A 14,408-nucleotide genomic window follows, 5' to 3' on the forward strand; every position below is an offset into this window, starting at 1 on the left:
AAGTGGCTGATGAAATTCATCGTGGGCAAGTGCGAGGTCGTACACTTTGGAAAAAAGAATAGAGGCATGGACTATTTTCTAAACGGTGACAAAATTCATAATGCTAAAGTGCAAAGGGACTTGGGAGTCCTAGTCCAGGATTCTCTAAAGGTAAACTTGCAGGTTGAGTCCGTAATTAAGAAAGCAAATGTAATGTTGTCATTTATCTCAAGAGGCTTGGAATACAAAAGCAGGGATGTACTTCTGAGGCTTTATAAAGCACTGGTTAGGCCCCATTTGGAGTACTGTGAGCAATTTTGGGCCCCACACCTCAGGAAGGACATACTGGCACTGGAGCGGGTCCAGCGGAGATTCACACGGATGATCCCAGGAATGGTAGGCCTGACATACGATGAACGTCTGAGGATCGTGGGATTATATTCATTGGAGTTTAGGAGGTTGAGGGGAGATCTGATAGAGACTTACAAGATAATGAACGGCTTAGATAGGATGGACGTATGGAAGTTGTTTCCATTAACAGGGGAGACTAGGACGCGGGGGCACAGCCTTAGAATAAAAGGGAGTCACTTTAGAACAGAGATGAGGAGAAATTTCTTCAGCCAGAGAGTGGTGGGTCTGTGGAATTCATTGCCACAGAGGGCTGTGGAGGCCGAGACGTTGAGCGTCTTCAAGACAGAAATTGATAAATTCTTGATTTCTCGAGGAATTAAGGGCTATGGGGAGAGAGCGGGTAAATGGAGTTGAAATCAACCATGATTGAATGGTGGAGTGGACTCGATGGGCCGAATGGCCTTACTTCCGCTCCTATGTCTTAACCCCCCCCCTCTCCCCACCAACCCCTCGCTCTTTGCCCCAAGGGACAATTTAACCTGTCAATCTCATCAAGAAAAGTAATTTTATTAATCCAGAGAAAATATATACAAGGATATTAAAAAAAGGAGAGAAGAGAGAGTTCAGAGGGCGATTAGTTTCAAAATGAGTTTGACGGTGTTGCACAGGGAAATTGGAGGGACAGACACTGACGCACGCACGCACGCACAAACATCAATCCGCACTGCGTTCCCCCCGGGGATCGCCTCCCCTGCCCCGGGCTCTCCGTCCCCCAGAAGCTCGACGAATGGGAGATGTCATCGTGGGGGTCTTGCTCTCCAGGGCGACATCTGCAGGGAGTGGGGAAACAACTCCATCAGTCAGGATCATCCCGGTGTGACTATCCGACCACGAACCGACTTACCCACATCCCCTCCAGGAGCCCTCCCCACAATAAAACAACACAGATTATTCCACCCCTCCCTATCTCAGCAACCTCCTCCAGCCCCCTACACCCCCTCCCTATCTCTGTAACCTCCTCCAGCCCCGACACACCCTCCCTATCTCTGTAACCCCCTCCAGCCCCTACACCCCCTCCCTATCTCTGTAACCTCCTCCAGCCCCCTACACTCCCTCCCTATCTCTGTAACCTCCTCCAGCCCCGTACACCCCCTCCCTATCTCTGTAACCTCCTCCAGCCCCTACACCCCCTCCCTATCTCTGTAACCTCCTCCAGCCCCTACACCCCCTCCCTATCTCTGTACCCTCCTCCAGCCCCGACACCCCCTCCCTATCTCTGTAACCTCCTCCAGCCCCCTACACCCCCTCCCTATCTCTGTAACCTCCTCCAGCCCCCTACACCCCTCCCTATCTCAGCAACCTCCTCCAGCCCCCTACACCCCTCCCTATCTCTGTAACCTCCTCCAGCCCCTACACCCCCTCCCTATCTCTGTAACCTCCTCCAGCCCCTACACCCTTCCCTATCTCTGTAACCTCCTCCAGCCCCTACACCCCCTCCCTATCTCTGTAACCTCCCCCTACACCCCCTCCCTATCTCTGTAACCTCCTCCAGCCCCTACACCCCTCCCTATCTCTGTAACCTCCTCCAGCCCCTACACCACTCCCTATCTCTGTAACCTCCTCCAGCCCCTACACCCCCTCCCTATCTCTGTAATCTCGTCCAGCCCCTACACCCCTCCCTATCTCTGTAACCTCCTCCAGCCCCTACACCCCTCCCTATCTCAGCAACCTCCGCCAGCCCCTACACCTCTCTCTATCTCTGTAACCTCCTCCAGCCTCCCGACACCCCTCCCTATCTCAGCAACCTCCGCCAGCCCCTACACCTCTCTCTATCTCTGTAACCTCCTCCAGCCCCTACACCCCTCCCTATCTCTGTAACCTCCTCCAGCCCCTACACCCCTCCCTATCTCTGTAACCTCCTCCAGCCCCTACATCCCCTCCCTATCTCTGTAACCTCCTCCAGCCCCTACACCCCCTCCCTATCTCTGGAACCCCCTCCAGCCCTACACCCCCTCCCTATCTCTGTAACCCCCTCCAGCCCCCTACACCCCCTCCCTATCTCTGTAACCTCCTCCAGCCCCCTACACCCCCTCCCTATCTCTGTAACCTCCTCCAGCCCGCTACATCCCCTCCCTATCTCTGTAACCTCCTCCAGCCCCTACACCCCCTCCCTATCTCTGGAACCCCCTCCAGCCCTACACCCCCTCCCTATCTCTGTAACCCCCTCCAGCCCCCTACACCCCCTCCCTATCTCTGTAACCTCCTCCAGCCCCCTACACCCCCTCCCTATCTCTGTAACCTCCTCCAGCCCCCTACACCCCCTCCCTATCTCTGTAACCTCCTCCAGCCCCCTACACCCCCTCCCTATCTCTGTAACCTCCTCCAGCCCGCTACATCCCTCCCTATCTCTGTAACCTCCTCCAGCCCCTACCTATCTCTGTAACCTCCTCCAGCCCCCTACACCCCCTCCCTATCTCTGTAACCTCCTCCAGCCCCCTACACCCCCTCCCTATCTCTGTAACCTCCTCCAGCCCCTACACCCCTCCCTATCTCTGTAACCTCCTCCAGCCCCCTACACCCCCTCCCTATCTCTGTAACCTCCTCCAGCCCCTACACCCCTCCCTATCTCTGTAACCTCCTCCAGCCCCTACACCCCCTCCCTATCTCTGGAACCCCCTCCAGCCCTACACCCCCTCCCTATCTCTGTAACCCCCTCCAGCCCCCTACACCCCCTCCCTATCTCTGTAACCTCCTCCAGCCCCCTACACCCCCTCCCTATCTCTGTAACCTCCTCCAGCCCCCTACACCCCCTCCCTATCTCTGTAACCTCCTCCAGCCCCCTACACCCCCTCCCTATCTCTGTAACCTCCTCCAGCCCGCTACATCCCTCCCTATCTCTGTAACCTCCTCCAGCCCCCTACACCCCTCCCTATCTCTGTAACCTCCTCCAGCCCCTACACCCCTCCCTATCTCTGTAACCTCCTCCAGCCCCCTACACCCCCTCCCTATCTCTGTAACCTCCTCCAGCCCCCTACACCCCTCCCTATCTCTGTAACCTCCTCCAGCCCCCCTACACCCCCTCCCTATCTCAGCAACCTCCTCCAGCCCCCTACACCCCTCCCTATCTCTGTAACCTCCTCCAGCCCTGACACCCCCTCCATATCTCTGTAACCCCCTCCAGCCCAGACACCCCCTCCCTATCTCTGTAACCTCCTCCAGCCCCTACACCCCCTCCCTATCTCTGTAACCTCCTCCAGCCCCTACACCCCCTCCCTATCTCTGTAACCCCCTCCAGCCCAGACACCCCCTCCATATCTCTGTAACCCCCTCCAGCCCAGACACCCCCTCCCTATCTCTGTAACCTCCTCCAGCCCCTACACCCCCTCCCTATCTCTGTAACCTCATCCAGCCCCCCAAACCCCTCCCTATCTCTGTAACCTCCTCCAGCCCCTACACCCCTCCCTATCTCTGTAACCTTGTCCAGCCCCCAAAACCCCTCCCTATCTCTGTAACCTCCACCAGCCCCTACACCCCCTCCCTATCTCTGTAACCTCCTCTGGCCCCGACACCCCCTCCTTATCTCTGGAACCTCCTCCAGCCCCTACACCCCTCCCTATCTCTGTTAACCTCCTCCAGCCCCCTACACACCTCCCTATCTCTGTAACCTCCTCCAGCCCTACACCCCTCACTATCTCTGTAACCCCCTCCAGCCCCTACACCCCCTCCCTATCTCAGTAACCTCCTCCAGCCCCCTACACCCCTCCCTATCTCTGTAACCTCCTCCAGCCCCGACACCCCCTCCCTATCTCTGTAACCCCCTCCAGCCCCCGACACCCCTCCCTATCTCTGTAACCTCCTCCAGCCCCCTACACCCCCTCCCTATCTCTGTAACCTCCTCCAGCCCCTACACCCCTCCCTATCTCTGTAACCTCCACCAGCCCCTACACCCCCTCCCTATCTCTGTAACCTCCTCTGGCCCCGACACCCCCTCCTTATCTCTGGAACCTCCTCCAGCCCCTACACCCCCTCCCTATCTCTGTTAACCTCCTCCAGCCCCCTACACCCCCTCCCTATCTCTGTAACCTCCTCCAGCCCCTACACCCCTCCCTATCTCTGTAACCTCCTCCAGCCCCCTACACCCCCTCTCTATCTCTGTAACCTCCTCCAGCCCCCTACACCCCCTCCCTATCTCTGTAACCTCCTCCAGCCCCCTACACCCCCTCCCTATCTCTGTAACCTCCTCCAGCGTATACAATACAGGAAGGAGAGCGGTCGCCGAGTGGGGGAGCACAACACACACACACCGAGTGCGCGCGAGGGAGGTGGGAGGGAGAGAGCGGGGCAGGGAGAGAGCGGGGCAGGGAGAGAGCGGGGCAGGGAGAGAGCGGGGCAGGGAGAGAGCGGGGCAGGGAGAGAGCGGGGCAGGGAGAGAGCGGGGCAGGGAGAGAGCGGGGCAGGGAGAGAGCGGGGCAGGGAGAGAGCGGGGCAGGGAGAGAGCGGGGCAGGGAGAGAGCGGGGCAGGGAGAGAGCGGGGCAGGGAGAGAGCGGGGCAGGGAGAGAGCGGGGCAGGGAGAGAGCGGGGCAGGGAGAGAGCGGGGCAGGGAGAGAGCGGGGCAGGGAGAGAGCGGGGCAGGGAGAGAGCGGGGCAGGGAGAGAGCGGGGCAGGGAGAGAGCGGGGCAGGGAGAGAGCGGGGCAGGGAGAGAGCGGGGCAGGGAGAGAGCGGGGCAGGGAGAGAGCGGGGCAGGGAGAGAGCGGGGCAGGGAGAGAGCGGGGCAGGGAGAGAGCGGGGCAGGGAGAGAGCGGGGCAGGGAGAGAGCGGGGCAGGGAGAGAGCGGGGCAGGGAGAGAGCGGGGCAGGGAGAGAGCGGGGCAGGGAGAGAGCGGGGCAGGGAGAGAGCGGGGCAGGGAGAGAGCGGGGCAGGGAGAGAGCGGGGCAGGGAGAGAGCGGGGCAGGGAGAGAGCGGGGCAGGGAGAGAGCGGGGCAGGGAGAGAGCGGGGCAGGGAGAGAGCGGGGCAGGGAGAGAGCGGGGCAGGGAGAGAGCGGGGCAGGGAGAGAGCGGGGCAGGGAGAGAGCGGGGCAGGGAGAGAGCGGGGCAGGGAGAGAGCGGGGCAGGGAGAGAGCGGGGCAGGGAGAGAGCGGGGCAGGGAGAGAGCGGGGCAGGGAGAGAGCGGGGCAGGGAGAGAGCGGGGCAGGGAGAGAGCGGGGCAGGGAGAGAGCGGGGCAGGGAGAGAGCGGGGCAGGGAGAGAGCGGGGCAGGGAGAGAGCGGGGCAGGGAGAGAGCGGGGCAGGGAGAGAGCGGGGCAGGGAGAGAGCGGGGCAGGGAGAGAGCGGGGCAGGGAGAGAGCGGGGCAGGGAGAGAGCGGGGCAGGGAGAGAGCGGGGCAGGGAGAGAGCGGGGCAGGGAGAGAGCGGGGCAGGGAGAGAGCGGGGCAGGGAGAGAGCGGGGCAGGGAGAGAGCGGGGCAGGGAGAGAGCGGGGCAGGGAGAGAGCGGGGCAGGGAGAGAGCGGGGCAGGGAGAGAGCGGGGCAGGGAGAGAGCGGGGCAGGGAGAGAGCGGGGCAGGGAGAGAGCGGGGCAGGGAGAGAGCGGGGCAGGGAGAGAGCGGGGCAGGGAGAGAGCGGGGCAGGGAGAGAGCGGGGCAGGGAGAGAGCGGGGCAGGGAGAGAGCGGGGCAGGGAGAGAGCGGGGCAGGGAGAGAGCGGGGCAGGGAGAGAGCGGGGCAGGGAGAGAGCGGGGCAGGGAGAGAGCGGGGCAGAGAGAGAGCGGGGCAGAGAGAGAGCGGGGCAGAGAGAGAGGGGCAGAGAGAGAGGGGCAGGGAGAGAGCGGGGCAGAGAGAGAGAGAAACAGAGAGAGAGAGAAAGAGCGAGAGAGAGAGACAGGGAGAGAGACAGAGAGAGAGCGAGTGAGAGTAGGTGGGGGGGAATTTGACGTTAAGTACAGTTACTGGCACTTCCCCTCGAGGGAATCGTCAGCTGGACTCCAAGGCGAAACAAAACTCCAAGAATAACTCTCCCTCCTCATCGAGAAAGCAGACGCTACCCAGCATGTGAATTGTGACTCACCTTCCTCACTCTCCTCCTCCTCCTCCTCCGAGCTTTCGTCACTGGAGAAGGTGACGCGTACCCTCGCACGTGGCTCCCGCGTCTTGCGCTGTTGGGGGGTCACCAGCTCTCCCGCCTGGGTGGACACCTTGGATGTTTTCTTTGCTGTGGGGGAGGAGGTGCAGAGTTAGGTCAGTCTTGGCTCTAAGAACCGCACTGTCAGACAGTCAGTGCTGAGGGAGCGCCGCACTGTGGGAGGGTCAGTGCTGAGGGAGTGCCGCACTGTGGGAGGGTCAGTGCTGAGGGAGCGCCGCACTGTGGGAGGATCGGTGCTGAGGGAGCGCCGCACTGTGGGAGGGTCGGTGCTGAGGGAGCGCCGCACTGTGGGGAGGGTCAGTGCTGAGGGAGCGCCGCACTGTGGGAGGGTCAGTGCTGAGGGAGCGCCGCACTGTGGGAGGGTCGGTGCTGAGGGAGCGCCGCACTGTGGGAGGGTCAGTGCTGAGGGAGTGCCGCACTGTGGGAGGGTTAGTGCTGAGGGAGCGCCGCACTGTGGGAGGGTCGGTGCTGAGGGAGTGCCGCACTGTGGGAGGGTCGGTGCTGAGGGAGCGCCGCACTGTGGGAGGGTCAGTGCTGAGGGAGCGCCGCACTGTGGGAGGGTCAGTGCTGAGGGAGCGCCGCACTGTGGGAGGGTCAGCGCCGAGGGAGCGCCGCACTGTGGGAGGGTCAGTGCTGAGGGAGCGCCGCACTGTGGGAGGGTCGGTGCTGAGGGAGTGCCGCACTGTGGGAGGGTCAGTGCTGAGGGAGCGCCGCACTGTGGGAGGGTCAGTGCTGAGGGAGCGCCGCACTGTGGGAGGGTCAGTGCTGAGGGAGCACCGCACTGTGGGAGGGTCGGTGCTGAGGGAGTGCCGCACTGTGGGAGGGTCAGTGCTGAGGGAGCGCCGCACTGTGGGAGGGTCAGTGCTGAGGGAGCGCCGCACTGTGGGAGGGTCAGTGCTGAGGGAGCGCCGCACTGTGGGAGGGTCAGTGCTGAGGGAGCGCCGCACTGTGGGAGGGTCAGTGCTGAGGGAGCGCCGCACTGTGGGAGGGTCGGTGCTGAGGGAGTGCCGCACTGTGGGAGGGTCAGTGCTGAGGGAGCGCCGCACTGCGGGAGGGTCAGTGCTGAGGGAGCGCCGCACTGTGGGAGGGTCAGTGCTGAGGGAGCGCCGCACTGTGGGAGGGTCAGTGCTGAGGGAGCGCCGCACTGTGGGAGGGTCAGTGCTGAGGGAGCGCCGCACTGTGGGAGGGTCGGTGCTGAGGGAGCGCCGCACTGCGGGAGGGTCAGTGCTGAGGGAGCGCCGCACTGTGGGAGGGTCAGTGCTGAGGGAGCGCCGCACTGTGGGAGGGTCGGTGCTGAGGGAGCGCCGCACTGTGGGAGGGTCAGTGCTGAGGGAGCGCCGCACTGTGGGAGGGTCGGTGCTGAGGGAGCGCCGCACTGTGGGAGGGTCGGTGCTGAGGGAGCGCCGCACTCTGGGAGGGTCAGTGCTGAGGGAGCGCCGCACTGTGGGAGGGTCGGTGCTGAGGGAGCGCTGCACTGTGGGAGGGTCAATGCTGAGGGAGCGCCGCACTGTGGGAGGGTCAGTGCTGAGGGAGCGCCGCACTGTGGGAGGGTCAGTGCTGAGGGAGCGCCGCACTGTGGGAGGGTCGGTGCTGAGGGTGCACCGCACTGTGGGAGGGTCGGTGCTGAGGGAGCGCAGCACTGTGGGAGGGTCGGTGCTGAGGGAGCGCCGCACTGTGGGAGGGTCAGTGCTGAGGGAGCGCCGCACTGTGGGAGGGTCGGTGCTGAGGGAGCGCCGCACTGTGGGAGGGTCGGTGCTGAGGGAGCGCAGCACTGTGGGAGGGTCAGTGCTGAGGGAGCGCCGCACTGTGGGAGGGTCAGTGCTGAGGGAGCGCAGCACTGTGGGAGGGTCAGTGCTGAGGGAGCGCCGCACTGTGGGAGGGTCAGTGCTGAGGGAGCGCCGCACTGTGGGAGGGTCAGTGCTGAGGGAGCGCCGCACTGTGGGAGGGTCGGTGCTGAGGGAGCGCCGCACGGTGGGAGGGTCGGTGCTGAGGGAGCGCAGCACTGTGGGAGGGTCAGTGCTGAGGGAGCGCCGCACTGTGGGAGGGTCAGTGCTGAGGGAGCGCTGCACTGTGGGAGGGTCGGTGCTGAGGGAGCGCCGCACTGTGGGAGGGTCAGTGCTGAGGGAGCGCCGCACTGTGGGGGGGTCAGTGCTGAGGGAGCGCCGCACTGTGGGAGGGTCAGTGCTGGGGGAGCGCCGCACTGTGGGAGGGTCGGTGCTGAGGGAGTGCCGCACTGTGGGAGGGTCAATGCTGAGGGAGCGCCGCACTGTGGGAGGGTCGGTGCTGAGGGAGCGCCGCACTGTGGGAGGGTCAGTGCTGAGGGAGCGCCGCACTGCGGGAGGGTCGGTGCTGAGGGAGCGCCGCACTGTGGGAGAGTCAGTGCTGAGGGAGCGCCGCACTGTGGGAGGGTCAGTGCTGAGGGAGCGCCGCACTGTGGGAGGGTCAGTGCTGAGGGAGCGCCGCACTGTGGGAGGGTCAGTGCTGGGGGAGCGCCGCACTGCGGGAGGGTCAGTGCTGAGGGAGCGCCGCACTGTGGGAGGGTCAGTGCTGAGGGAGCGCCGCACTGTGGGAGGGTCAGTGCTGAGGGAGCGCCGCACTGTGGGAGGGTCAGTGCTGGGGGAGCGCCGCACTGCGGGAGGGTCAGTGCTGAGGGAGCGCCGCACTGTGGCAGGGTCAGTGCTGAGGGAGCGCCGCACTGCGGGAGGGTCAGTGCTGAGGGAGCGCCGCACTGTGGGAGGGTCGGTGCTGAGGGAGTTCTGAATATTTGGGTCAGATTTTTTTTATTTAATCATGTAACTGTAACGCTACATTCTGCACCCTCTCCTTTCCTTCTCTATGAATGGTATGCTTTGTCTGAATAGCGCGCAAGAAACAATACTTTTCACTGTATCCCAGTGACAACAATAAATCAAATCCAATATTAAGTTTATCTTTCTCTGCACCCCTCGCTGTGACTGTAACTCTACATTCTGCACCCTCTCCTTTCCTTCTCTATGAACGGTATGCTTTGTCTGTATAGCGCGCAAGAAACGATACTTTTCATGTATTCATCCGTGGGACACGGGCGTCGCTGGCTGGGTCCAGCATTTATTGCCCATCCCTAGTTGCCCCTTGGAGGGCAGTTGAGAGTCACTCACATTGCTGTGGCTCTCTGGAGTCACATGTAGACCAGACCGGGTAAGGACGGCAGATTTCCTTCCCTAAAGGGAACCAGATGGGTTTTTCCGACAATGGGCCATCAGTAGATTCTTAATCCCAGATATTTTTTATTGAATTCAAATTCCACCGTCTGCCGTGGCGGGATTCGAACCCGGGTCCCCAGAACATCAGCCGAGTTTCTGGATTAATAGTCTGGCGATAATACCACGGGGCCGTCACCTCTTGTCATGTGAGGTTTCGGCCTTTGGAAGGTGTTCGGTGCAGACGCTCCACGTTTTGTCAGTGACTGTCCCCCTCCCAGAGCCCTGGTGACCTTTACCCCCACCCGGGCACCCTGCCGGACTTACCCACTGGCTTGGCAGCAGACTTGGCTGTTGGCAGCGGAGGCAACTGGCCGAGATCTCCGCCCTCTAAACCACGTCCGTGACAGCAAGATAAACGCTGCTCAAACTCATCAACAAGCACCTGCAGAGAGGGGAGAGAGAGGGAGGCATTAGAGAGAGAGAGAGAGAGACAGAGAGAGAGGCATTAGAGAGAGAGAGAGAGAGAGACAGGGAGGGAGAGAGAGAGAGAAAGAGAGGCATTAGAGAGAGAGAGAGAGAGAGAGAGAGGCATTAGAGAGAGAGAGAGAGAGAGAGGCATTAGAGAGAGAGAGAGAGGCATTAGAGAGAGAGAGAGAGAGAGAGAGAGAGGCATTAGAGAGAGAGAGAGAGAGAGGCATTAGAGAGAGAGAGAGAGAAAGACAGGGAGGGAGAGAGAGAGAGAAAGAGAGGCATTAGAGAGAGAGAGAGAAAAACAGAGAGAGAGAGAGAGAGAGAGAGACAGAGACACAGAGAGAGAGAGAGACAGAGACACAGCGAGAGAGAGAGAAACATAGAGAGACACAGAGAGTGCAAGCGAGACACAGCGAGAGAGAGAGAGGGCGAGACACAGCGAGAGAGAGAGAGAGAGGGCGAGCCAGAGAGAGAGAGAGAACGAGCCAGAGAGCGCGCGAGCCAGAGAGAGAGAGAGAGCGAGCCAGAGAGAGAAAGAGAGAGAGAGCGCGAGCCAGAGAGAGAGAGAGAGAGCGAGCCAGAGAGAGAGATAGAGCGAGCCAGAGAGAGAAAGAGAGTGAGCCAGAGAGAGAGAGAGACAGAGAGAGAGAGAGCGCGAGCCAGAGAGAGAGAGAGAGAGCCAGAGAGAGAAAGAGCGAGCCAGAGAGAGAGAGCGAGCGAGAGACAGGGAGAGCGAGCCAGAGAGTGAGAGAGAGAGCGAGCCAGAGAGAGAGTGACCCAGAGCGAGGGACAGAGAGAGCGAGCGAGAGACAGAGAGAGAGAGCGAGCGAGAGACAGGGAGCGAGAGCGAGCGAGAGACAGGGAGCGAGAGAGAGACAGAGACAGGGAGCGAGAGAGAGACAGAGACAGGGAGCGAGAGAGAGACAGAGACAGGGAGCGAGAGAGTGACAGAGAGAGCGAGCGAGAGACAGAGAGAGCGAGCGAGAGACAGAGAGAGCGAGCGAGAGACAGAGAGAGCGAGCGAGAGACAGAGAGAGCGAGCGAGAGACAGAGAGAGCGAGCGAGAGACAGAGAGAGCGAGCGAGAGACAGAGAGAGCGAGCGAGAGACAGAGAGAGCGAGCGAGAGACAGAGAGAGCGAGCGAGAGACAGAGAGAGCGAGCGAGAGAGAGACAGAGAGAGCGAGCGAGAGACAGAGAGAGCGAGCGAGAGACAGAGAGAGCGAGCGAGAGACAGAGAGAGCGAGCGAGAGACAGAGAGAGCGAGCGAGAGACAGAGAGAGCGAGCGAGAGACAGAGAGAGCGAGCGAGAGACAGAGAGAGCGAGCGAGAGACAGAGAGAGCGAGCGAGAGACAGAGAGAGCGAGCGAGAGACAGAGAGAGCGAGCGAGAGACAGAGAGAGCGAGCGAGAGACAGAGAGAGCGAGCGAGAGACAGAGAGAGCGAGCGAGAGACAGAGAGAGCGAGCGAGAGACAGAGAGAGCGAGCGAGAGACAGAGAGAGCGAGCGAGAGACAGAGAGAGCGAGCGAGAGACAGAGAGAGCGAGCGAGAGACAGAGAGAGCGAGCGAGAGACAGAGAGAGCGAGCGAGAGACAGAGAGAGCGAGCGAGAGACAGAGAGCGAGCGAGAGACAGAGAGAGCGAGCGAGAGACAGAGAGAGCGAGCGAGAGACAGAGAGAGCGAGCGAGAGACAGAGAGAGCGAGCGAGAGACAGAGAGAGCGAGCGAGAGACAGAGAGAGCGAGCGAGAGACAGAGAGAGCGAGCGAGAGACAGAGAGAGCGAGCGAGAGACAGAGAGAGCGAGCGAGAGACAGAGAGAGCGAGCGAGAGACAGAGAGAGCGAGCGAGAGACAGAGAGAGCGAGCGAGAGACAGAGAGAGCGAGCGAGAGACAGAGAGAGCGAGCGAGAGACAGAGAGAGCGAGCGAGAGACAGAGAGAGCGAGCGAGAGACAGAGAGAGCGAGCGAGAGACAGAGAGAGCGAGCGAGAGACAGAGAGAGCGAGCGAGAGACAGAGAGAGCGAGCGAGAGACAGAGAGAGCGAGCGAGAGACAGAGAGAGCGAGCGAGAGACAGAGAGAGCGAGCGAGAGACAGAGAGAGCGAGCGAGAGACAGAGAGAGCGAGCGAGAGACAGAGAGAGCGAGCGAGAGACAGAGAGAGCGAGCGAGAGACAGAGAGAGCGAGCGAGAGACAGAGAGAGCGAGCGAGAGACAGAGAGAGCGAGCGAGAGACAGAGAGAGCGAGCGAGAGACAGAGAGAGCGAGCGAGAGACAGAGAGAGCGAGCGAGAGACAGAGAGAGCGAGCGAGAGACAGAGAGAGCGAGCGAGAGACAGAGAGAGCGAGCGAGAGACAGAGAGAGCGAGCGAGAGACAGAGAGAGCGAGCGAGAGACAGAGAGAGCGAGCGAGAGACAGAGAGAGCGAGCGAGAGACAGAGAGAGCGAGCGAGAGACAGAGAGAGCGAGCGAGAGACAGAGAGAGCGAGCGAGAGACAGAGGGAGCGAGCGAGAGACAGAGAGAGCGAGCGAGAGACAGAGAGAGCGAGCGAGAGACAGAGAGAGCGAGCGAGAGACAGAGAGAGCGAGCGAGAGACAGAGGGAGCGAGCGAGAGACAGAGAGAGCGAGCGAGAGACAGAGAGAGCGAGCGAGAGACAGAGAGAGCGAGCGAGAGACAGAGAGAGCGAGCGAGAGACAGAGAGAGCGAGCGAGAGACAGAGAGAGCGAGCGAGAGACAGAGAGAGCGAGCGAGAGACAGAGAGAGCGAGCGAGAGACAGAGAGAGCGAGCGAGAGACAGAGAGAGCGAGCGAGAGACAGAGAGAGCGAGCGAGAGACAGAGAGAGCGAGCGAGAGACAGAGAGAGCGAGCGAGAGACAGAGAGAGCGAGCGAGAGACAGAGAGAGCGAGCGAGAGACAGAGAGAGCGAGCGAGAGACAGAGAGAGCGAGCGAGAGACAGAGAGAGCGAGCGAGAGACAGAGAGAGCGAGCGAGAGACAGAGAGAGCGAGCGAGAGACAGAGAGAGCGAGCGAGAGACAGAGAGAGCGAGCGAGAGACAGAGAGAGCGAGCGAGAGACAGAGAGAGCGAGCGAGAGACAGAGAGAGCGAGCGAGAGACAGAGAGAGCGAGCGAGAGACAGAGAGAGCGAGCGAGAGACAGAGAGAGCGAGCGAGAGACAGAGAGAGCGAGCGAGAGACAGAGAGAGCGAGCGAGAGACAGAGAGAGCGAGCGAGAGACAGAGAGAGCGAGCGAGAGACAGAGGGAGCGAGCGAGAGACAGAGGGAGCGAGCGAGAGACAGAGAGAGCGAGCGAGAGACAGAGAGAGCGAGCGAGAGACAGAGAGAGCGAGCGAGAGACAGAGAGAGCGAGCGAGAGACAGAGAGAGCGAGCGAGAGACAGAGAGAGCGAGCGAGAGACAGAGAGAGCGAGCGAGAGACAGAGAGAGCGAGCGAGAGACAGAGAGAGCGAGCGAGAGACAGAGAGAGCGAGCGAGAGACAGAGAGAGCGAGCGAGAGACAGAGAGAGCGAGCGAGAGACAGAGAGAGCGAGCGAGAGACAGAGAGAGCGAGCGAGAGACAGAGGGAGCGAGCGAGAGACAGAGAGAGCGAGCGAGAGACAGAGAGAGCGAGCGAGAGACAGAGGCAGACAGAGTTATTGAATGGTCTCCCATTCCCTCCCACCTCGCTCCCACATACCTTCAGCTCAGGTTTGATTCCCCGGTGCAGCTTGGCTGCGATGCCCATGAGATGTTGATACACAGACTCCTCCGTCAGCTTGTCCGCAAAGCACTCAAAGTTCTCCTGCATCTTGCGGAGGCCTCGCTCGGTGGGGGGAAGAAGCGACAAGCAAAAAGCCAGGTCCCTGTGTTGTCTCTCCAACCTGGGACAGGGAGAGGGGGAGCGAGAGAGAGAGGCGGGGAGCGAGAGAGAGAGAGAGGGGGGGAGCGAGAGAGAGAGGGGGGAGCGAGGGAGAGGGGGGGCCAGCGAGAGAGAGAGAGGGGGGAGCGAGAGAGAGAGGGGGGGAGCGAGAGAGAGAGGGGGGGAGCGAGAGAGAGAGAGAGAGAGAGGGGGGGGAGCGAGAGAGAGAGAGAGGGGGGAGAGGAGAGGAGAGAGAGAGGCGGGGGGGAGCGAGAGAGAGGGGGGGCGGGAGAGAGAGAGAGGGAGCGAGAGAGAGAGCGGGGCGGAGCGAGAGAGAGGGAGCGAGAGAGAGAGGCGGGGAGCGAGAGAGAGGGGGGGGAGCGAGAGAGAAGGGGGGGGAGTGAGAGAGAGAGGGGGGGGGGAGAGAGAGAGGCGGGGA

The 14,408-nt window shown here is 61.6% G+C and overlaps 1 protein-coding gene across 1 annotated transcript; it reads right to left on the reverse strand.

The window, feature by feature from the left end:
- Nucleotides 1–881: 881 nt before the first annotated feature.
- On the reverse strand, nucleotides 882–13,989 carry LOC144489436 (condensin complex subunit 1-like). Its single transcript, XM_078207303.1, has 4 exons — nucleotides 13,808–13,989; nucleotides 9,972–10,089; nucleotides 6,391–6,534; nucleotides 882–1,160 (listed from the first exon to the last, which is right to left on the reverse strand). Exons 1-4 carry the CDS (start codon nucleotides 13,916–13,918, stop codon nucleotides 1,045–1,047), a joined length of 489 nt encoding a protein of 162 aa, XP_078063429.1. The 5' UTR covers nucleotides 13,919–13,989; the 3' UTR covers nucleotides 882–1,044.
- Between the last annotated feature and the right edge of the window lie 419 nt (nucleotides 13,990–14,408).

This window comes from Mustelus asterias, unplaced genomic scaffold (genome assembly GCF_964213995.1).
Source record: "Mustelus asterias unplaced genomic scaffold, sMusAst1.hap1.1 HAP1_SCAFFOLD_2190, whole genome shotgun sequence".
In the NCBI taxonomy this organism is placed as follows: Eukaryota; Metazoa; Chordata; class Chondrichthyes; order Carcharhiniformes; family Triakidae; genus Mustelus; species Mustelus asterias.